Source organism: Pteronotus mesoamericanus, unplaced genomic scaffold (assembly GCF_021234165.1).
Source record: "Pteronotus mesoamericanus isolate MK-2021 breed Mesoamerican mustached bat unplaced genomic scaffold, CSHL_Meso_final contig_169, whole genome shotgun sequence".
In the NCBI taxonomy this organism is placed as follows: domain Eukaryota; kingdom Metazoa; phylum Chordata; class Mammalia; order Chiroptera; family Mormoopidae; genus Pteronotus; species Pteronotus mesoamericanus.
In genome coordinates, this window is record NW_026555068.1 from 12,688,768 (window position 1) to 12,712,487 (window position 23,720).

The 23,720-nt window shown below is 34.6% G+C and overlaps 1 protein-coding gene and 1 non-coding gene across 2 annotated transcripts in view; both read left to right on the plus strand.

Annotated features, from left to right (window-relative positions):
- Positions 1 to 23,720, plus strand: part of TEX15 (testis expressed 15, meiosis and synapsis associated) — a 74,000-nt gene that overhangs the window by 34,387 nt on the left and 15,893 nt on the right. The window contains exons 5-7 of the mRNA XM_054565774.1: positions 9,307 to 9,544; positions 12,423 to 12,569; positions 13,411 to 13,573. Of these exons, the coding sequence (XP_054421749.1) occupies positions 9,307 to 9,544; positions 12,423 to 12,569; positions 13,411 to 13,573 (548 nt within the window). The remainder of the gene's footprint in view (positions 1 to 9,306; positions 9,545 to 12,422; positions 12,570 to 13,410; positions 13,574 to 23,720) is intronic.
- LOC129064935 (U1 spliceosomal RNA) lies at positions 22,377 to 22,540 on the plus strand. The gene has a single exon (XR_008528546.1). It is a non-coding gene; the product is annotated as a U1 spliceosomal RNA (small nuclear RNA).

Genomic DNA, 23,720 nt, shown 5'->3' on the forward strand with positions numbered 1-23,720 from the left:
CATAGGCTGTGGTTGGGAGGAGGGGGAGGAATTGTACAAAAAAAACTTCAGGATATTGAAGTGCTTTGCCCATTTTCTGTTTAGATCCAAGAAGCCTTTAAAATTCAGAGCTGAGCCCTAGCTGGTGTGGCTCAGTGGATTGAGTGCCAGCCTGAGAACCAAAAGGGTCTCTGGTTTGATTCCCAGTATAGGACACATACTTGATTGCAGGCCAGGTCCCCAGTAGGGGGCGTGCAAAATGCAACCACACATTGAAGTTTCTCTCCCCACCTTTCTCCCTCTCTTCCCCTCCCTAAAAATAAATAAATAAATAAATGAAATCTTAAAAAAGAAAAATTCAGAGTTGGTTAGAAAGAACCTTTCTGCTTATAGCCTAGTTCCACAGATCAGTTTTGCAAAATTAGCTTGAAGGAAAAAATAAGTCTTTTCCAGAGCTAATGTGAACATGGGTTTAAAAGGAAAGAAATTTAGTGAGAGATAAATATGCCACAAAGCACAAATATATTGCCTTCTTCCTTTCCCAGATACTTCCTTTTGAGCACTTCCCACATGGCAAATGGAACTACTAAAGTTTTTAGAGTAAAGGTTTATTGTAAATGCAGCCTCAGGGAAGAAACTTGGTTGTATCACATTGGAATGTAATAGGTAAAGGCCACTCCAAATTTAGGGCCTTTGGGGACTGAAAGGTTTGAGAGGCTTGTTGCCAAGAGACAAATATGCTAATCACTACCATTGTCCAAACAAGGTCTTGCTATGGTTACTAGCCTTTGGAATTTTGAAGGCAAAGAATTCTTGCTGCTACATTTTAGAAGGAATTACTTTGTGCTAAATAAGGGCCACTTAACGCTGCCCATTTTTGTGTCATTTTTCACTTTTCTGAGTTTAATTGTAGTCATCCTATTTTCTCTCCACCAGTGGGTTTTGGGTGTAGATAAGTTTGTAGCTATGTATTTCCTAATGTTGACTATATGGATCTATAGCCACACCTTTTGGAAATGAAAGTATATTATTTACATGATGGATCTGAAGTTAGATGCAGTAACTGGATGAGACTTTGGGTTATTCCCTTTTGTGAAGTGGATTGAAGGTGCTTGCTGTAAGCATGAGCATTTGTGTTGAAAGTAGATGTGTTGAAAGAAGGGTGTGTATAAAGAGTAACCAATGAATAGACTATAATCTCCCTAATAATTCTAAATTATCTTTCATAATTAGACTAAACTATTCTTTGTCCCATTCTCCTTGCCTTTATTGGTTTACTGACATCCAAATCTAGTCAGTATTCATATGTTAAACAAAAACTTTCACTGTTGAAGTTTTCTTAATAGGAAAGGGTTTATGGAGTCTGCGCTAGCCAAAAAAGGGCCAGGTCCTGTGGCATGAAATCTAAACCGCCAACCAGCAGGGCTAGACGGAGAAAACAACGTGTCTGCCATCCTGGAGTTGACAGGCTTTTTAATATATCTGTCAGGTAGGCAGAAGAAAGATAAAAGCCGTTTTGAAGGAATTTACATTGGCTGTATAAATAAAAGTGGTGAAAGAGAGGTAAAAAAGTGCATAGTCTATAAGAAATAAGGATTTGCTCTTCAGGCTGGTTGTGGGCAACTGTCTGGAAAGTTCATGCCTAGTAAGATGCAGAGGTGCACCTGGTGGTTGGCTACTCAGCTATTCTTTTTAGATAATTGAAGAAATAGCCACCTGGAAGTTAATTCATGGAGTTTCAACATACATTGAGGAATATAAGCAGTCTCTTGTTTGTTTTGCCCTGCAGTTATTAACTGATTAAACTTTGATCTTTTCCATGCTCCAGCCTGTTGTAATTTAATTTAGGGTATCTCAGAATTTTCTCCTTTTCCAATTCAGTCAAGCACAGTGTGAGACTTGCTTGGAAATCCTGAGGCGGTGAAGTCCTTGTCCCTATAGGTGTGAGCAAGGAGGCGGTAGACCCAGCTGCTGCTGGCAGCCCTCTTAGGACCATAAGAGGAGCCATGACAGAGGTAAATGATGAAGTGGGCAGCAGTGTAGAGTCAGGGAGAAAAACTTGACTTCCTGGTATTGTTGAGGGACTGAATAAGTGTCTGAATCTGCTTGTGGTAGGCAGCATAGTGCTCCCGTAAGGTGCCCACATCTTGATTTCCAGAACTTCTGAATGTGTTACTTTACATAATGAAAAGGACTTTGTAGACATGATTGAGGTCAGGGACCTTCAGATGGGTGATTATCCTCAATTGTCTCAGTGGGCCCTACTTGAGCTCTCAAAAATGTAAGAGGCAGGCAGAAGAGCAGGTCAGAGAAAGGAGACAAAGTACATGTAAGAGGGATTCAGCCTGTCTTTGTGGGCTGTAAAGATGAAGGAAAGGTGTTATAAGCCAAGGTAAGCAGTTAACTTCTAGAATTTGAGAAAAGCCTTCAGCTAACAGCAAGCAAATTGGATGTCAGCCCTCCAACTCTAACTGAATTCTGCCAGCAAGGACATAGACCCTCCCCAAGAGCCTGAGGAAGGAACATAAGCCCAGATGATACCTTGATTTGAGCCTAATTAAACTCATATTGGGCTTATGACCTACATAACTGTAAGATAATAAACTTGGTTTGTTTAAATCCACTACATTTCTGGTAATTTTTTACAGCAGCAGTAGAAAACTAATATACTATCTTACGTCTGGACTTTTGTGTGAGAAATTTTCCCTTTTTTGCAACTTTATTAAAATATAATTGTCATGACTATATAAGTTTATGGTATACGGTGTGATGATTTGATACATATATATATTGCAGTGTGTTCACTATGGTAAGGTTAGGTAACACATCCTTTACCTCACCTAAATATCACTTTGTATAATGAGAACATTAAACCTCTATTCTTATAGCAGCTTTCAAGTTTACAACACATTATTAACTATAGTCACCATTCTGTACCTTAGATCCTTAACTTAGAGCTGAAAGGTTGTACCTTCACCAACATTTCCCCGTTGCCCCGTCTCCAGGCCCTTACAGCCACCATTCTGCTGTTTTTCTGAGTTTGCTGCTTTTCCATTCCTCCCATGGGTGAGATCATAATGGTATTTGTCTTTTCTCTCTCTGACTTATTTCACTTAAAATAATGCCTTCAAGATCCATCTATGTTGTCGAAAATAGAAGGATTTCTTTTTTTATGGTGGGTAATATTTCATTGTATATATACCACATTTCCTTTATCAGTTCATCTGTTGATGGACATGTAGGTTATTTTAATGTCTTGACTGTTGTTAATGCTGAAATCAACATGAAATGCAGATATCTCTTTGAGATAATAGTGATTTCATCTCCTTCATATATATACTCAGAAGTGGGATTGCTGGATCATATGGTAGTTCTTTTTTTTTTTTTTTGAGAAATCTCCATACTGTTTTCCATGGTGATACCAATTTATATTCCCACCAACAATGTGTGTGGGTTCCCTTTTCTCTATACCCTCACCAGCACTTACTTGTCTTTTTGAGAATAGCCATTCTGACAGGCGTAAGGTGATATCTTGTGATTTGATTTGTATTTCACTGATGATTAGTGATGTTGAACGCTTTCATGTGCTTGTTGGTCATATGTACATTTTCTTTGGGAAATGTCTATTCAAGTTACTCTGCTCATTTTAATCAGATTATTTGTTTTTGCCATTGAGTTGTAAGCATTCCTTACGTATTTTGGATATTATTCCCTTATCAGATACATGGTTTGGAAATATTTTCCCCCATTCCAGTTTGTTTTTTCCTTGTTTCTATTTGCTGTGCAAAGGCATTTTAGTTTGAGGTAGTCCCACCTATTGATATTTGCTTTTGTTGTTTGTGCTTTTGATGTCATATCCAAAAAAATTTTTGACAAGACCACTGTCAAGGAGATTTTCCCCTGTGTTTTTTATTGCCTTATGCCTTACCTTTAAGTCTTTAATCCATTTAGAGTCAATTTTTGTGAGTGGTATAAGATAGGGATCCAGTCTCATTCTTTTGCATATGGGTATTCATTTGTTGAAGAGACTATCCTTCCCAATTATTTGTGGCTCCCTTGTCAAATATTAGGTGACAGTATATACATGGGCTTATTTCTAGGTTCCTGATTCTGGTTCATTGGTCTATGTGTGTTTAATATGGCACTACCATACTGTTTTAATTACTGTACCTTCGTAATATACTTAAATTATATTTTTTTCACACAAAATTCCTCTATTAAAAATCAACAAGTATTAAAATTTTAGTCATTTTTCTGTTTTTTTCAAGTCTTGACATATGTGTAAGTTCTCCATTTCCTGTACTTACTTGACATCCCCATGGCTATTCTGCAACTACCTGTTTGTACTTCTTAATCTCCTCACCTCTTCACCCGTTGCCCCATACTCCCTCCCATCTGGCAGCCATCAAGATGCTCTCTGTATTCATCATTCTGTCTCTGTTCTTGTTTGCTTAGTTTGTTTTTTAGATTCAATTGTTGATAGATATGTATTGCCATTTTGTTTATAGTTCTGATCTTCTTTTTCTTAAATAAGTCCCTTTAACATTTCATATAACATGGCTTGGGGATGATGAACTCCTTTAGTTTTTTCTTGCCTGGGAAGCTCTTTATGTTCCCTTCAATTCCAAACGATAACTTTGCTGGGTAGAACAATCTTGGCTGTAAGTCTCCACTTTTCATGACTAGGAGTATTTCTTGCCAGTATTTCTAGCCTGCAAAGTTTCTTTTGAGAAATCAGCTGACTGTCTTATGGGAACTCCCCTCCAGGTAACTAACTTCTTTTCTCTTGCTGCTTTTAAGATTCTCTCTTTACCTTTAACCTTTGACATTTGAATTATGATGTGTCTTGGAGTGGGCCTCTTTGCATCCATCTTGTTTTAGGCAGTCTGTCCTTCCTAGACCTGCATGTGTATTTCCTTCACCAAATTAGTGAAGTTTTCTTTCATTATTTTCCCAAACAGATTTCAAATTTCTTGCTCTTTCTCATCTCTTTCTGGCGTCCTTATGATGCGAATGTTGGACTGCTTAAAGTTGTCCCAGAGGCTGTTTATACTGTCCTGTGCTGGAGGGTTCAGAAAAGGGACAATAGCCTCTGCTTGATGCCAGACGCTTCAGTTTCTCCCTGTATGCCACTGGTGCCTTTCAGGCTGCTTACCCCAGTGCTGGAGCTCAGAGGGAGTGAGTCTGAGTAGATGAGTCAACGTGAGGCTTAAGAGGAACTGCTTGGAGCTCCCGCAGTTTTTCCTACTGACTCAATCCCTACTGGTTTTTGCAGCCAGAAGCTGTAGGAACTTACCTTTCTGGCACTGGAACCCTGGGTTGAGGGGCCTGGTATGGGGCTAGGACTCCTCGTTCCCAAGATATCCCTCCTGAATGTTCATCCACCACATGTGGGTGTGGGACCAGCCTGTGCTGATGTGGTTTCCTTAATCCCGCAGTTGTCAGGCTTCCATTCTCCTTGATTTCTGATGGTTCAGAGTGATGGTGGTTGTATATTTTAGTTGTAAATTTGATGTGGTTGTGCAAAGAGGTGAGCCATGTCTGCCTATGCCACCATCTTGACCAGAAATGCCTGTAATGTATTTTGAATAAAGAAATGTGATGCCTTCAGTTCTGTTCTTTCTCAAGATTTTTTGGTCATTTGTGGTTCCATAAAAATTTTAGGATTGTTTGTTCTATTTCTATGAAAAATGCCATTGGAATTTTGATAGAGATTGCATTTAATCTTTATATGGCTTTGGGTAATACTGACATTTTATTAATAATTAACTCTTAAAACCCATGAACATGGGATATCGTTTTATTTTTTGTGTGTTCTATTTTTTTTTTGTAGATGTCTTACAGTTTTTGGTTTATAGATCTTTCACCTCCTTGTTCAAATTTATTCCTAACTATTTTATTGGTTTTGGAGTTATTATAAATACAATTATTTTTATTTTTTCCAGGTAGTTCACTGGTAGTGTATAAAATGGAATGCTTTTTTATGTTGATTTGTATCTTGAAACCTTACTGAATTTGTTTATTAGGTCTAACGTTTTTTGGTAGTCTTCAGGTCCTTCTCTATACATAAGAGCATAACATCTGCCAAAAAAAAAAGAAAGAAAGACAATTTTATTTCTTCCTTTTGGATTCGAATTTCCTTTGTTTCTTTTTCTTGCCTAATTGCTCTGGCTAGGACTTTTAGTACTCTGTTGGATAAAAGCAGTGAGAGTGGGCATCCTTGTTTATTCATGATCATAGAGGAAAAGCTTTCAGCTTTTCACCAGTAAGTATGATTTTAATGGCTAACTTTGGCTTAGTTCTTCTTTTATTAGTTTCTTGAAGGTGTAAAGTTAGGTTTATTTGAGATTTTTTTCTGAATGTGGGCATTTGTTACTGTAAAATTCCCTCAACACTGCTTTTGCTGCATCTCATAAAGTTTGGTATATGGTGTTTCCATTTTCCTTTCAGTATTTTTATGATTTCCCTTGTGATTTCATCTTTGACTCTTTCAGGAGTGTATTGTTTAATTTTCTCATATTTGTGAATTTCTAAATCTTCCTCCTGTTACTGATTTTTACTTTCATACCCCTGTGGTCTCTGGATGGGGTACCCAAAGCAGGTCCTCCCTGTAGTACTCCAAAAGGCTCAGGACGCTGCTCACTCACCGTGCTCTCACCTTCCCCACCAGGGGAATCACCTAGGGGATTTCCTCTTGGCACTGGACAATGCTGGCATTGTCGGGGGGAGAGGGATGATACACGGAAATTGAAACTGTTCATCCTACCCTTTTTGTGCGGTTATTCTCGAGTTTTTGTGCCACTATGTTGCTGAAGTTTATTAAGCGGACTCAAGCTCTCCCAGAGTTACTTTTCTTCATGGATAGCTCTCTAATTATTGATCTTTGTTGGAGCTGGAGGTTAGGGTCTTCCACCTCACCATTTTTTGTGACACCAGTACTCTTGAATCAAACTTTTCTTCCTTCTTTAAACTTTGTTAAATCCCAATTTCTCTTAGCTCTGTATGCTCCATTTATATATTGCACCTTATTCCAGCTTACTGATCACTTAAAACCAGCAGTTTGATGAATTTGAAAACCATCAAGTTCTCTTTCAAGCTTTCCAAAGCTAGTTACTTCATTTTCTTAATATCCTAAAAAACGTAAGTGAGTATTTTCATTCTCTCCTCTAGGCACCACCAGTAGCTACAGAACCAGTAGCTGTAGCTAAATAACATTGTTTTAGTTCCAGTTAAATTTGAAGATAATGATACTTCCCATGTTTCATTTACTGAAACAAATTATCCATTACCTGCTATACAAGTTATCTTTGGAATCTGTTGTGTCATGTAATTAACTGTGACATAGGCATTCTATTTGAGGCACTTAGATCTTGTAGTCTGTTGTAGTTGGTTTCAGTAGGTAGACATCATAGTAACACAGTTTTAAGTTCATGGTCTTTCAAAAGATATCCAAGATTCTAATCCTGTTCTATCACTCATTTCGTGTGTTACGTTAGCTTATGTGTAACTTCTTTATCAATGTAAGTTATCTTACCTACGTTTTTTATATTAATCTACTTAATGTTTAATAAAATAGCAATTTAAAATAATGACTGGCCCACAACCACTAGTACATCTACGCAGTTATCATTTGAGTGCTGTATTGATTTTGAACTTTCCACTCCAGAGCTTACTATATGTAAGGTTCAGGAACTGACAGATTGCGACACTCCTCATTAGTGTTGCTGTGTAAAAACATGAGAAAACATATCTGGAAAATTATTCTTAGTTCTTTTTTTTTTATATCTAAGATACTATAAATATCCTGTAAGCATAGACTCTGATAGGTATTACTGTCTTTTGGTAATAGAGCACTTTGTAGGTAGTAGCAGTTCTTATTCTTACCTGATTACATGTTATAAGCACAAAAGGCTATTCAGATTCATGTTACCTATCATCTCTGAAACGAAGGTCTTGAGAGACAGAGCTTCCATCATTTGACAAGCTGACATAGACTCTAGTTCTGAGTAACTTCAAAAAGTCAACCTTTTACAAAACTTTTAGACCTAGAAAGAGTTTTAAAGGCTAATTTTTTATTGTTCATTTTTATGTCATGTTTAGTCCTAAATTTTTTCCAATATAATTCTGAAAACTACACAGTATTTATTAGTGTATTACAAATACAAAGCTCCAAAGAATATTTTCTACTTTGGTTATATAGGTTTTTGATCCTGGGTCTGATCTTTGTTGATAATTTTTTTTTAATTCTACTTAATCCCTTAAAGAGGACATACTGTTTAGCCAGTAAGAAACAGAGAGTAACACTAAGTAACACCAAGAATTACTTGGCCCAAAATATCAGTGATGCCACTGTTGAGAAACCCTGCTCTAGTGTTTGTTATACATCTTTAATTTTATAACAATGTTTTTTCACATAATGTTAGACTTATGTGTACGTAAAAACCTTACAACAATATACTTTGATTTTTCTCCCTACCTCCCATCCTTTGTACTCTTGTGTTTCTATGTGGGAAAACTAACTTTCTGAGCAAATACTTGGGTCCTTCTAGGAAGTCCTTCCAGACATAGCTTAGAAAGTTAATGTTTTTGCAGATCCTAAGAAAAACCACTGAGAAATTGGGAAAACCAAAAGCATTATTACACTTCTGTGGGATTTAAACCTTCACAGTTAGCATAGAGATCTTAGTGTTTCACAGAGCCGACTCATGTCAGCCTCAAAGCAAGAGCAGGAAATGATGACATGTGGAGTTGAAAGTTAGGGTTGACATCCACAGGAACTGAGAGAAGTAGCCATGATCTAATCAGTTAGTCTTGATTTAAATTGTTGCCATGTGTTTTGTAGCCCCGTCCACTATTAATGGTAAGTAATTCTTTCAAGTAAAATAAATATTAATATGCTGATGTACATAGTATACTTTATATAAATTCTGTGAGTGATATTTGAGGAAATAACAAATATTGGTAGCATGCAGTTTTCAAGAACAATTTTTCTTTTGTGGTACACACAATATCTGCTAAGTCCTCTAGGTTCTCCATTGTTGATAATCATTTGGCATCACGTTTCTGTCCCAGTGATTGAACTGCTGCCACACAAGTTGCTAGTGATACTAGCTCTGAGAAAGCCATAAAGAACTCCTTATCTAATCTGCCAACAGGATGTCAAAATTTCCAGAGTATCTGTAGTTTAGATTATGAACATTTCTGAGGATGATTTATCTTACCACTAAGATAGGAGTCAGTAATCAAATTCTCGCATATTTCTTCCAGGTGTTATCTAGATCCCTGAAGAATGGAATTCCCTAATAATTGACAATTGTTTTACTTTAGGTCAGAGATGCGTGAGAATGGAAGACATGGCAGAGAACTTGAAGAACATTTCTGCTTCTTAGCACTTCCTCAGAGTGATGTGACCGAGATATATTACAATGGAATCAGTAGTAAAACATCTACATTGAAGATATTAGGAAATCCTCTTCTTGGAATTTATTTGTTTAGACATGTTGATGTTGCCTTGAATTATGCTCATAGTAGAAGCATTAATATAGAAAGTATTATAGTTTTTAAGGTAGGTAGCCTAAAACAAATATTAAATATTATATTCAGTTTGTTTTAAATTAGCCTGAACATGTGAGTTATTAGTGTTTTTAAGTTACATTATGTAAAATAAATAATACTTGTATTTATTACTGTCATCATCATTATCATTCAGAATTTCCTCCTATTTCTGACTCTAGTTGGGTGTACAGCATAAACCAAAACTCCAAATGAGCAAATGCAGACCTTACCATCTTTTCTTTTCTGTGTATATTTTTTTCTGTCTTAATTGACCTTCTTTCTCTTATTCCAATCATAATTAATGACAGAGTATTTTAAGTATCCTTCTTCAAAACATTGGTTATATAATTATTCTGGCTTAAGCTAAAGTTATGAAACTCTTACTGTTTATTTTAGTTAATAGTATTATACAATGCTAATTTCATAGTTTTGATAATTTTGCGATGTTTATTTAAGAAGTTAACATTAGGAAAAGCTGGGTACAGGTATACGAGGCCTCTGAACTATTTTTGCAACTTTTCTGAAAGTCTAAAGTTAATCACAATTGAAAACACTAAGTCTTATAGTCGAATCTTAAGCATTAACAAATTGGTTAAGATATACTTTCTGGTTAATTGCAGCTTTGCCAGGATTACTAAAATCACAGAAGCGAGGCAGGATGCGCAGTTGTGTATGTAACTTAGAATGTAAAATCACTGGTTCATTTGGTATAATTTCTTTTATTTTTAGACCTCAAATACTATCATAAAGCATAATTTATTTTTATATTAACCTTGTATATTATATTAAAAAGTAATACATACTTAATTTAGAAAACTTGGGACATACTAAAAAGCTTCAAAAAGCCCACTATACTTTAAAAAAAGTATAGTTACTTTTATAATACTTAGTAATAAATACTTAGTCTTATTATTGAGTTCTATTCATGTTTATGGATATGCCTATATAACTGAAATTAAAATGCCATGCTGTATAACTTGCTTTTTTCATTGATTATAAAATGAACATTTCCATGTCCTTAAATAAGTATTATTCTGAAATATCCTTTAGAATGACTGCATAGTATTCCACTATACAGTTCTACCATAAATTTGTGTAACAAATTTTTTAATATTAGGGTATAAATTATTTGGTTTGTTTTGTCTTTGTATTTTTAAATACTACTTTGATCATCCTTGTGGGTACATGGTTACACACACCTATGATTATTTGTTAACAATTCATTGGTTAATTTTTAGGTGTCAAATTAGGAGTTGGAGGTATATACACTTTTACAACTTTTGATATGTGATGCCCAGTTGTCCTTAGAAAGGTTGACATTTCTATCCTACATTATGTGGGATATAATTTTTTATGTATTATGTGGGATATAACTTTTTATATCCCACATAATAGTGAGCTGTTATTTCACACCTCACTAACCTTGTATATTATGCTTTAAAAAATCTCTTTACCAGTCTAATAAGTGATAGCTTCTCATTTTTTCTTTTTTACAGTCATTGTTATTTAAACATTCTGCATATATTCATTAACAATAATTAGAGAATTGCTTATTAATATCCTTTGCCATTTTCTTTTTCTTTCCCTAGTTATTTGTGAGCATTATCAGTTTACTAAAGCTTAGAACTAGGCTTTTCTTGGTATAATGTTTTATCAATATGTTCTTTTTTTCAAATAAACTTTATTTTGGAATAAATTTAAATTTACAGAAAAGTTATGAAAATAGTATAAAACATTGCTTTATACAATTCACCCAGCTCCCCCTAATGTTAACATTTCACATAACTGTGGCACATTTGTCAAAACTAAGAAACTAACAATGTGTACATCAATTGTATCTCAATAAAATACAACAAATTGAAAAGAAACTAGTATCGGTACAGTACCATTAACTACAGACTGTATTTGGTTTTTGCCAGTTTTTCCACTAATGTTTTTTCTCCTCCAGTATCCGAATATAGGATTCCACGCTACATTTATTATTGTTTTTAATTTTGAGTGAATGTATTAGAATGTTAGAAGTAATAGAATTACTGCCATTAAATAAAATGTAGACTTTTTTCCATATCCCGTTTTCTTTCTCATTGCCTTTTATCACTTATGTTCATTTTTTAAATTTTACACACTTATTTTTGATTCAGTTTTCAAATATTTTACAGTGAAGTCTTTGTTTTTGGTTCATGGTTTCTTGGCACACATGCTTAGAAAAGAATTCTCACTTTAAGATGAGATGAAGATTTGCAGATATTTCTTTCTACAGTGTTTGCATCACATAAATATATAACTTATTTGGTATTTATTTTGGTTTATAGATTAAGAAAGGAACTTAATTTTCCAGTTGTTTCACATTATTTATTAAATAATCTGTTTTTGCTTCACTTACTCCAAATAGTACTTTTAATATTATACAGTATTTTTATAATTGCTTGGACTTACCTGGGCTTTTTTCTTTTTCAGTTTTTTTCTCCCTGCCTGCCTTTTCTTTGGTTAGTTCCATCCTTTTAACAAGTATTTAATACATAGAAGTGCAAGTCACCTGTTCTGTTCCATCATTCTCTATCTCTGACTAAAATTTTTTTTCAAAAAGTTTTCTAAATTTTCTGAGGTATTCTTGTTTGTTTAGTCTTTCAGATACGTTTTTAGACTAAAACTCATTTCTACAAATAGATTTTATGAAATTTTTATTGGAACTGCTGCAGTCTTATAGAGTTTAAGTTGGTAGAAATTGACATAATTACAGTGTCATCTATTTATCTGGAACATGGAGTTATCTTTTCATTCATAGAGTTACCTTCTAAAAAGAGTGGGCTTTACAACTCCTTGTGTATGAAAGGTTAAATTGTTTTGCTGTATTTTTACAGACCACCTTTTCTGCCTTTTTTTTAAAGGTTCTTTTTGGAAAAGTGAAGAAAATTCAGCCTTCAGTGGATAAAAAAAAAGTTTCTTTGGATCCTTCTCCTAACTTTGATTGCCATATGTCGAGAAATATACCTTCTTCAAAAGATGCCATTGAGTTACAAGCCTACAATTCAGCAGTATGTTAATGTTTTAGTTCATTTGACTACTCGAAAGTCGTATGGTTCACATTGTATGATACAAGGCTTAACGTAACTTCTCAAAATATTAATATCAAAAATAATATAAAGGAACAACATCTCTTAATTCATTCAATATAATACTACCTTAAATAGTGAAAGATGTTTTAATATTTATCTGAAAATGTTAGAAGCATTTTCAAATTTATATTTAACTTTGTTCAAAATAGAGTGTCTGCTTTTATTTAGATGTTCCATAGGTAAATTTCTGTCTTGCAAAGCATGCCAACTTTTTTTAAACAAGGCTATTTTGGACTAATGTTATTGATCCTTTGTTCTTTGCAAAAGGAGCCATGACATATTATTTATTTTCAGAGAGACGGGAAGGGAAGGAGGAAAGAAAGGGAGAGAAACATCAATGTGTGGTTGCCTCTCGAGCGCCCCCTACTAGGGGCCTGGCCTGCAACTCTGGCACGTGTCCAGACTGGGAATCAAACCAGCAACTTTGGTTCACAGGACGGCACTCAGTCCACTGAGCCACACCAGCCAGGGCCAAAACATAAAACTTTTAATGGAAAAGTACTTTTTAAATTTAACAACAGATTGTGTCTGCTTCTTCTGACATTGGTAGCCTACCAAGGAAAAAATATGTGGCAGGGGGAAAAAATTTCATACATCTTCAAAGAAAAATAAGGTTGAAGAAGGCAAGAAGAGGGGGGTGGTATATGAAAACAGATGAATAAATAACATTATACAGTTATATAGTTTTTTTTAAATATTAGTTTACTCAGATCTGTTAAAATTAATCAGCATAAATGTTCTCTTCTTTTTTACCTTTCAGGTATACTGCTATGAATACAATGTTTTTTCAAACCCAGTAGATAAACCTAGGCAGTGTCTTCCATATGCAATAGTAACAGTAAAATTCATTGGTCAAAAAGTAGGTAATGGACACCTTATGACATCTTTGAGATTCCTCTCAACAGGATTTCCTAAGAAAGCTGGTAAGATACATATGTTATTCTACTTCAGTAGCATTTATTCTGGTTTTATTTTCTATGAACAACTTCTGGATATTATTTTCTAATACATTATGAATTTCTAAGCAAAATAGTTGTTGCTTTACCTGTTTTCAATTTTCTTTATCTAAAATTATATTGCAGATATTGATATTTTTGTGACTTTTGCTCTGTATATTTGTGTGATTCTTCCATGTTGATGTATAACCGTAGTTTCTTCATTTTCATATATATGCACTCACATATTCCATTTTCTGACTAAACTATTTCTCTGGGGATATTTGGACATTTTCCACTTTTATTCATAATCCAGACATTGCTATTTTAAACATTCATGTAAGTGTCTCAGTACATGTGTACAAGAGATTTCCTGTAGAATATACAGTATATCCACATGAGGAATTTGCAAGGCTATTCAAAGACATTGTCAAATAGTTTTCAAAAGTCATTACATTTACTCTACATCCTTGCCAGCACATAATACTTTTTTAAAAAATGTTTGTTTCTGCCAGCCTAGTGAATGTGATAGGTTATTATCATCACCTCTAAAAGAAACACTGTACCTTTAAAAGCTATCATATCCACTTCCCTTCATTCCCTCTACCCCTAAGCAATCACTAATCTGCTTTCTGTCTCTCTATATAGTTGCCTATTCTGGGCATTTCATGTAGGTGAAGTCAAGTATGTGGCCTTTTGTGACTAGTGACTCTCACAGTGTTTTCAAAGTTCTTGCATGTGGTTGTATGTATCAGTACTTCACTCCTTTTTATGCAGTAAGATTCCATTGTATAAATATACTACATTCTATTTATCTATTCATCAACTAATGGACTTTTGATGGCAGTTGTGAATGATTCTGCTCTGTATGTTCTTGTACAAGTTTTGATATAGACCTGTGTTTTTATTTCTCTTGGGTGTATAGTAAGGAGTGGAATTGCTGGGTTATATGGTATTCTGTGTTAACCATTTGAGGAATTGTTACAACAGTTTTTCCAAAGTGGCTGCACCATTTACATTCACACCAGCAGTGTGTGAGGGTTAGGATTTTTCCACTTCTTGTTATCACACGACTTTTTGATTATAGCCATCTAGTGGGTTTGAAATTAAGTTTTCAGGGTTTTTACACTCTTGTTGAATTTATTCTTAAGTATTTTATTATTTTTTATCCTGTTGTAAATAGAATTATTTTCTTTCATTTTTTATTGTTCATTGCATGTATATAGAAATAATTTTGATTTTTGCATGTCCTACAACCTTGTTTATCTCAATATTCTAGGAGTTCCTAGTGATTACTGATACAAGATTAGGTCCTCTGCAAATACAGATAGTTTTACTTCTTCCTTTCTTTACTTCTTAATTGTCTCTAACTAGGATCTCCAGTGTTCAGTAGAAGTCCATGTCTTGCTTCTGAACTTAGAGGGAAAGCTTCCATCATTCACTTGATCGGATGTTAGCTGTGAGGTTTTTTTGATGTCCTTTATCAGGTTCAGCAAGTTCCTTTCTATTGCTAGTTAATGAACGTCTTTATTATGAAAGATTGTTGGATTTTGTCAGATGCTCTTGCTGAGTCTCTGAGATGTTCATGTTGCTTTTATTCTTCACCCTATCACACTAATTGATTTTCAGATATTAAGCAAACATTGCATTCCTGGGATACATCCCATTTACTAATGGTATAGTTTTCATTTTATATGTTGCTGGAATCAGTTTGCTAATTTGTTGACTTTTGTGTAATAAGACACACAAAGTATTCATAAGAGAAACTGATCTATAGATTTCGGTATGATATTAATACTGGTCCTATAGCATGATTTAACAAATATTTCCTTCCTTTCCTGTTTTTTGGAGGAAGAGTTTGTGAAGAAGTGATGTTAACTCTTTTTAAAATTTTTTTAGACTTTACTAGTGAAGCCAATTGGGCCTGGGCTTTTCTTTATGGGTAGGCTTTTTTTTTTTTTTTTTTTAAGTTACTGATTCAGTTTCTTCACTTGCTGTGGGCCTACTCAGGTTTTATGTTTCTTCTTGTATCAGTTTCGTTGGTTTTGTCTCTGTACTAATTTGTCCATTTAATTTAATATATCCATTTTATCTAACTTATTAGCATACTGTTCACTGTATTTCTTTATAGCACTTCTTATTTCTGTAAGGTTAGTACTAATAGCCTCTCACTTACACTCTAGTTTGACTCTGCTGTGTTTTTTCTTCATCACTCTAGCAAAAGGCTTGTCAATCTTTTTTTTGAATTTTTCAAAAAACCAGTGTTTGGTTTCATTGATTTTTGTTGTTGTTCTTGTTGACACTATTACAGATGTCCCCATTTGATTCCCTTTGTTCCCCTCTACCCAGCACCCCTCAGCCTTAACCACAGTGTTGTCTCTATCCATATATGGCTCTGCATATATGTTCTTTAGCTAATCTCTTCCAGTTCCCCCGTCCCACTCTCCTCTGAGATCTGTCAATCTGTTCCATGTATCCATGCATTTGGTTTTATTTTGCTCATCATATTCTACATATGAGTGAAATCTTATGCTACATCAGATCTTTCTCTGACTGGCTTATTTCACGTAGCTTAATGCTGTCCAGGTCCATTCATGCTTTCACAAAAGGAAAGATTTCTTTTTTTTTACAGTCACATAGTTTTCCACAGTGTAAATGCATCACAGCTTTTTTTATCCACTCATCTACTGGTGGGCACTTGGGCTGTTTGTTTCCAGATCTTGGCTATTTTAAATGTTGCTGCTATGAATATAGGGATGCATATTCCTTCTAATTAGTGTATTAGGATTCTTAGGATATATTCCCAGAAGTGGGATTGCTGGGTCAAAGGAAGTTCCACTTTTACTTTGTTGAAGTATCTCCATACTGTTTGCTGCACCAGTCTACATTCTCACCAACAAAAGCGGATCTAGGATCCGCTTTTTTTCCCCGCATTCTTGCCAGCACTTGTTGTTCGTTTGCTTATTGATGGTAGCCATTGTGGCAGATAGGAGGTGGTATCTTATTGTAGCTTTAATTTGCATCTCTCTGATAATTAGTGATGTTGAGCATCTTTTCATATATCGGCCATTTGTATGTCCTTTTTTGAGAAGTGTCTGTTTAGGTCCTTTGCCCATTTTTTAATTGGATTGTTTGTCTTCCTGGTGTTGAATTAAGTTATTTATACATTTTGGAAATTAACCCCTTATCAGATGTATCATTGGCAAATAATGTTCTCCCATGTAGTGGGTTCCCTTTTCATTTTGTTAATGATTTCTTTGGCTCTGCAGAAGGTTTTTAGTTTGATATTGTATCATTTGTTGTTTTTTTTCCTTTATTTCTCTTGCCCTAGGAGATGTGTTGGCAAAAATACTGCTATGAGAGATGTCTGAGATTTTACTGCCTATGTGTCCTCTAGGATTTTTATGGGTTTGCAACTTACATTTAAATTTTTATTCATTTTGAGTTTATCCTTGTGTATTGTGTAAGTTGGTGGTCTAGTTTCTTTTTTTTTTGCATGTACCTGTCTAAATTTTCCCAAATAATTTATTGAAGAGACTGTCTTTACTCAATTGTATGCTCTTGCCGCCTTTGTCGAATATTAATTGATCATAAAGGTGTGGATTGATTTCTGAGCATTCATTCTGTTCCATTGATCTATATACCTGTTCTTTTGCCAGTACCAGGCTGTTCTGATTACAGTGACCTTGTAGTATAGTTTGATATCAGGTATCATGATACCTCCAACTTTGTTCTTTTTTTCTCAAGATTGCTTAGGCTATTTGGGGTCTTTTGTGCTTCCACAAAAATTTTTGTAATATTTGTTCTAGGCTGTGAAGTATACCATTGATATCTTCATAGGTATTGCATTGAATTTGTACATTGCTTAGGGTAGTATGTACATTTTATTGATGTTAATTCTTTCTAACCATGAACATGGTATATGCTTTAAGTTATTTGTGTATCCTTCCATTTCTTTCTTTAGTGTCTTATACTTTGGAGGGTACAGGTCTTTTATATCTTTGGTTAAATTTATTCCAAGGTATTTTATTTTTTTAATGTAGTTGTGAATGAGATTTTCTTAGTTTCTCTTTCTGATGGTTCATTATTGGTGTATAAAAATGCAACTCATTTCTGAATATTTATTTTGTATCCTGTTTTATTACTGAATTCATTCATCAGTTCTAGTAGTTCTTTTGGTCGAATCTTTATTGTCCTCTATGTACAGTATCATGTTATCTGCAAATAATGACAATTTTGTTTCTTCCTATCCAGTTCAGATGCTTTTTATTTCTTCTTCTTGTCTGATTGCTGTGGCTAGAACTTCCAGTACTATGTTGAATAAAAATGATAAAAGTCCATGTCCCTGTCTCATTCCTTATCTTAAGGGAAACACTTTTAGTTTTTGCCCACTGAGTATGCTGTTGGCTGTGGGTTTGTCACAATGGCCTTTATTATGTTTGGATATGTTCCCCCTCTTCCTCTTTTGCTGAGAACTTTTGTCATAAATAGGTGCTGGATTTTATTAAATGCTTTTTCTGTATCTATTGATATAATCATGTGGTTTTTATTCATTTTGTTTATGTGGTGTATCACATGTATTGATTTGTGATTATTGTACCAGCCTTGCATCCCTGGAATAAATCCCACTTGATCATAGTGTATGATCTTTTTAATGTATGCTGGATCTGGTTTGCTAATACTTAGGTGAGGATTTTAGCATCTATGTTCATGAGGGATATTGCCCTTTAATTTTTTTTATAGTGTCATTATCTGGTTTTAAAATTAGGATAATGCTACTTGTAAAATGAGCCTGTGAGTCTTCCTTCTCTTGAAATTTTTGGAATAGTGTGAGAAGGATAGGCATTAGTTCTTCTTTGAATGTTTGATAAAATTCACATGTGAAGCCATCTGGTCCAGGACGTTCATTTGTTGGGAATTTTTTTATTACTACCTCAATTTCCTTAGTTGTCATTGGTCTATTTTCTGATTCTTCCTGATTCAGTTTTGGATGATTATATGTTTGTAGAAATTTATCAGTTTTGTCCAGGTTGTCATATTTGTTGGCATATAGTTGTTTGTAATATTTTCATAAGATTTTTTGTATTTCTGTGGTGTCAGTTGTTCTCTTCTTACATTTCTGATTTTATTTATTTGGGTCTTCTTTTTTTCTTGATAAGTCTGGTTAAAGGTTTGTCCATCTTGTTTATCTCTTCAAAGAAGCAGCTTTTGATTTCATTGACCTTTTGTTGTTGTTTTTTTTTTTGACTCTATATCATTTATTTCTACTCTGATCTTTATTACTTACTTTGGGCTTTGTTGTTCTTTTGTAGATCCTATAAGTGTAAAGTTAGATCAAGTCTGAGATATTTTTCTTGTTTCTTGAGGTAGTCCTCAAATGCTATGAATTTCCCTCTTAGGAGTGCTTCATCTGTGTCCCATAAATTTTGGGTTGTTATGTGTTCATTTTTGTTTGTTTCAAGGTGCTTTTGATTTCTTCCTTGATCTTATTGTTAACCCATTCATTGTTTAGTAACATGTTATTTAGCCTGCATGTCTTTGTGTGTTTTTCAGTTTTTTTCATTGTAATCAATTTCTAGTTTCACACCATTATGGTCAGAAAAGATGCTTGATATGATTTCAGTCTTCCGAAATTTGTTGAGTCTTGTTTTATGTCCTAACATGTGGTCTGTTCTAGGAAATGTTTCATGTGCACTTGAAAAGAATGTATGTTCTGTTGCTTTCAGGTGAAATGTTTTGAATGTATCAGTTAAATCTATCTGATCTAGTGTCTCATTTAAGGCCTCTATTTCTTTGTTGATTTTCTGCCTAGATCTAGCCATTGATTTCAATAGGGTGTTAAAATCCCTGACTATAACTACTATTGTCAGTGTCTCCTTTTCTGTCCATCAATATTTGCTTTATATATTTAGGTGCTCCTGTGTTGAGTGCTCCTATGTTGGGTGCATAAATATTTACAAGGATTATATCCTCTTGTTCAATTTATCCCTTTAGCATTACATATTAGCCTTCTTTGTCTCTTGTTATGACCTTTGTTTTGAAGTGTATTTTTTTCTGATAAAAGTATTGCTACCCCAGCTTTTTTTTCATTTGCATTTGCATGACATATCTTTTTCCATTTCTTTTTTTAATAGCTATTTTTATTTTTTTAAAGATTTTGTTAATTTATTTTTAGATGGGGGGGGCAGGGAGAAAGAGAGGGAGAGAAAGATCTATGTGTGGTCACCTCTTTAGCTCCCCCGCTAGGAATCTGGCCAGCAACCCAGGCATGTGCCCTGACTGGGAATCAAACCAGCAACCCTCAGTGCTCAATCCACTGAGCCACACCAGCCAGGGCTCTTTTTCCATTTCTTTACTCTTAGCTGGTATGTTTCATTCTGGGGTGGGCCTCTTACAGAGAGGATATATATGGATCTTGTTTTCTTATCCATTCTGCTACCTTATATCTTTTTTTATTCTTTAATTTTTCAATTACAGTTGACATACAATATTTTATTAGTTTCATGTGTACTCTCCAGTGATTAGATATTATGTAACTTACTAAGTTATCATTTTGAGAAATCTTGTACCTATCTGACACTATACATAGTTATCAGAATATTAACTGTATTTCCTAGGATATACTTTACATCCTGTGACTGTTTTGTAACTACCAACTTGTACTTCTTAATCTTCTCACCCATCTCCTCAACCCTGTTCTCATCTGGCAACTGTCAAATGTTCTCTCTAACTATGAATCTGTTTCTGTTCTGTCTGTTCATTTATTTTTATTTTAGATTCAATTGTTGATCAATTACGTATTTATTGCTATCTAATGTTCATATTTTAAATCTTTTTTTCTTTTTTGGTTTTTACATTTATTACTCATTTTATAAACCACACATATTCTTTTAAACAAGATAGGAAAATCATTTTAAATTTTTATAAAATACCTAATAGGGATAAAAAATTTAAATGCCATTAGTAATACATAGTAAAATAATTAAGCAATTCTTTTATGAAGTCTTTCATTATTTATCTTAATTCTGGCAATGGAATCTGAATATTTGTCATAATTTTGCCAATTTTTGTATCTGTAGCATGTATCTAAAGCAGTAAGTTTACTTGATTTTAACCTTTGAAGCATAGCAGGCTTCATGATACAGAGATAGAAAAATAATCAAAAGATAGTTAATATGGTCAATTTTGTTATATTTTACCACAGTAAAAAATAACCCCAAAAACTGAAGTAATAGACAAAAATCTTTGTACAGCTAAATCGGATTCCTCTTTAGTATTAGTTATAGGATACCTGTAATTCAGGCTGAGTTAGAATAGCATACATGCCATTTTAGAAATGAAAAACCTGTTCCTTAATAGGTTTAAGAATATATAAGGAAATATGGTGGTAGCATTTTAAAAAGGGTAACCACACTGGACATCTTTATGTAGTGTGACATTCTTAAATTCAGTATCAATGTATCTTTTCTGGAATGTTTCCATTTCATGGGTCTTTTTGTTTTTCTGTTTGAAAAAGAGTAGAAAAACTAGTTAGAGCGATGCTGAAAGAAGTTTAAAATTTGTTTTGCATTTGTTGTATTCCATTCTTATTCACACAGATACATACTTTTCAAAATGTTTTTTCCTACTTCTTGAAAATCCAAAGCTTCTTTGAGTGAAATGTTTTCTCCTACTTCTTGAAAATCCAAGGCTTCTTTGTGTGTAGTGTAGCTTGCTCCAGAAACACCAGTACCTACTTCCTGGTTTTCTGGCTGTTGATTTGCACAATGCTTCAACCCCCAGTAACACATTTCTCCACTGTACATCATAGCCGGCAAATGAATGTCACCAAATATTCCTTTTCTCAGTAACTTAGCTGTGTCTAGGTCTTGGAAAGAAACTCCTTCATTTAATTGGATAGGGCACTGATAATTTCGCATCTGTAGCAAGTAACTGATTCCATGAACAAGGTACTCTTTTAAGCAAACTAGATTTTCTCGTGAGGCACTCTCTCCTTTTGGTCAGAGAATGTCAGTACATATGAAGCAGGGCTTCTCGTTGCCAAGAGAGACATTCCAGGACTTAATCCCCAAGCAAATCACCTTCTATTACAACCAAAGCAAAAATCACTACTAAACTTATAAAACAACTATTATCTAGAATCATCAGAAAATCAAGCTGTATGGAAGTTCAGCAACCAAGGACTTAAAGAAGTCACATTCATCCAGAGGGGTAGGAGGGGCAGAAATGTGGAGACATGGAATGGGTGGTTCCTGCAACCACGTGTGGTGGATAAAAACCTGGAGGGATACTTGGAAGTGAGGGATCCCAGCCCCATACCAGGCCACCCAACCTAAGTTTCCAACGCCAAGAAGATGAGTTTCCATAACTTAGGACTGTGAAAACCAGTAGAGGTTAGGGTGGCAGAATAAACTGCAGGAGTCTCAGGATTCTCCTCTTAAAGTGCTCTTAATGGACTTAGTACTTAGGCAGACTCACTCCCTCTGGGCTCCAGCACCAGGGCAGCAGCTAGAAGGGCACCAGTGGCACATGGGGGAAAACTGAAGTGTCTGGCGTCAGGACGAGAACCTGCAATTTAGGTTCTCTATCCAGCAAAGCTATTATTTAGAATTGAAGGGCAAATAAACTGCTTCCCAGACAAGGTAACACTAAAGGAATTCATCATCACCAAGCCATTATTATATGAAATGTTAAAGGGACTTATCTAAGACAAAGAAGATCAAAACTATGAACATTAAAATGGCAGTAAAATCACAACTATGAAAAATTAAACTTAAAACACAAACTAAGCATACTTACCCTGGCAGGGCAGCTACCATGATCATGAAGGTGGTTTTCCCAGGGTGAAGCTTATCCATTGCACTCTAATGTGATGACTCCTGTGATTTCCCCAAATGTGGGAAACTTGACTGCATAATTTGTGGTAGCGGGGGACTGCATTCACACTCTCCTTGAAAAAAATTTTAAAAATAAAAATAAAAACAAACTAAGCAAACATGCAGAACAGAAACAAAATCATAGATAAGGAAATTATTTGGAGGGTTATTAGTTTGGAGGAAGGAAGGGGGCGAATAGGGGAAAAGGTACAGGGATTAAGAAGTACAAATTGGTAGGTACAGAATAGGTAGGGGGATGTTAAGAACAGTATAGGAAATGGAGTAGCCAAAGAACTTATATTTATGACCCATAGATATGAACTAATAAGGTAGGGGGACTGCCGGAGGGAATAGGGGGGGAGGTACGAGGTAGAGGGGAGAAAAGGGGGAAAAATTAGGACAACTAATACATAATCAATAAAATATTTTTAAAAAGCATAACCACAAAGTGGTTACAGAATTTAGAAATTTTCAACAAGTCGATCTTTTAATATATAATGAAAAAGAACTTCCCACTGATATGATTATAACATATATGTCATAAATCTCAGAAGGAATTTCTCATGATTAATTTGTTTTAATGAAGATATTTTTATAGTGTGACTTAGCTATGAATGCTCTTTGAACATTTTACTTGCTAAATATGCCTTTTTATAAGTTCCTTTGTTATTACATGATTCCATGAAGTTCTTCATGAAGTTTTAGAAATACATTTTTATAAATTATAAAATAAAAATTTTGTTTTATTTTCCAGGTTTTATTTACCTATATTATTTGCAGAAATACTTCTTTCACTGTGCAGCAGGGGTTGTACTTTGCTTTTGGCCCCTGCGAAGTATTTTGTAGAACCTTTTTGATCTTTTGTTTCTTACTTCTCCACCTCATTCCCCTTTCCTTTTTGTTTTGTTTTTTAAAGATTATATTTATTTATTTTTAGAGAGGGGAAAGCAGGGGAAAAGAGGTGGAGAGAAACATTAATGTGTGGTTTCTTCTTGTGTGCCCACTACTGGGAACCTGGCCCACAGCCCAGGCATGTACCCTAACTGGGAATCCAACCAGTGACCATTTGGTTCACAGGCTGGCACTCAATCTACTGAACCACACCAGCCAGAGCTCTTTTTGTGTTTTGTTCTCTGGTGGTAGAGGAAAATAAAGCAAGGTAACAATAGGTACAAAGAGACAATTTTGCTTATTAATATGTAGGTACTATTGAATACCTGAATCTAGGAAATTAATATGAGAAATACCTGGTCTATGAG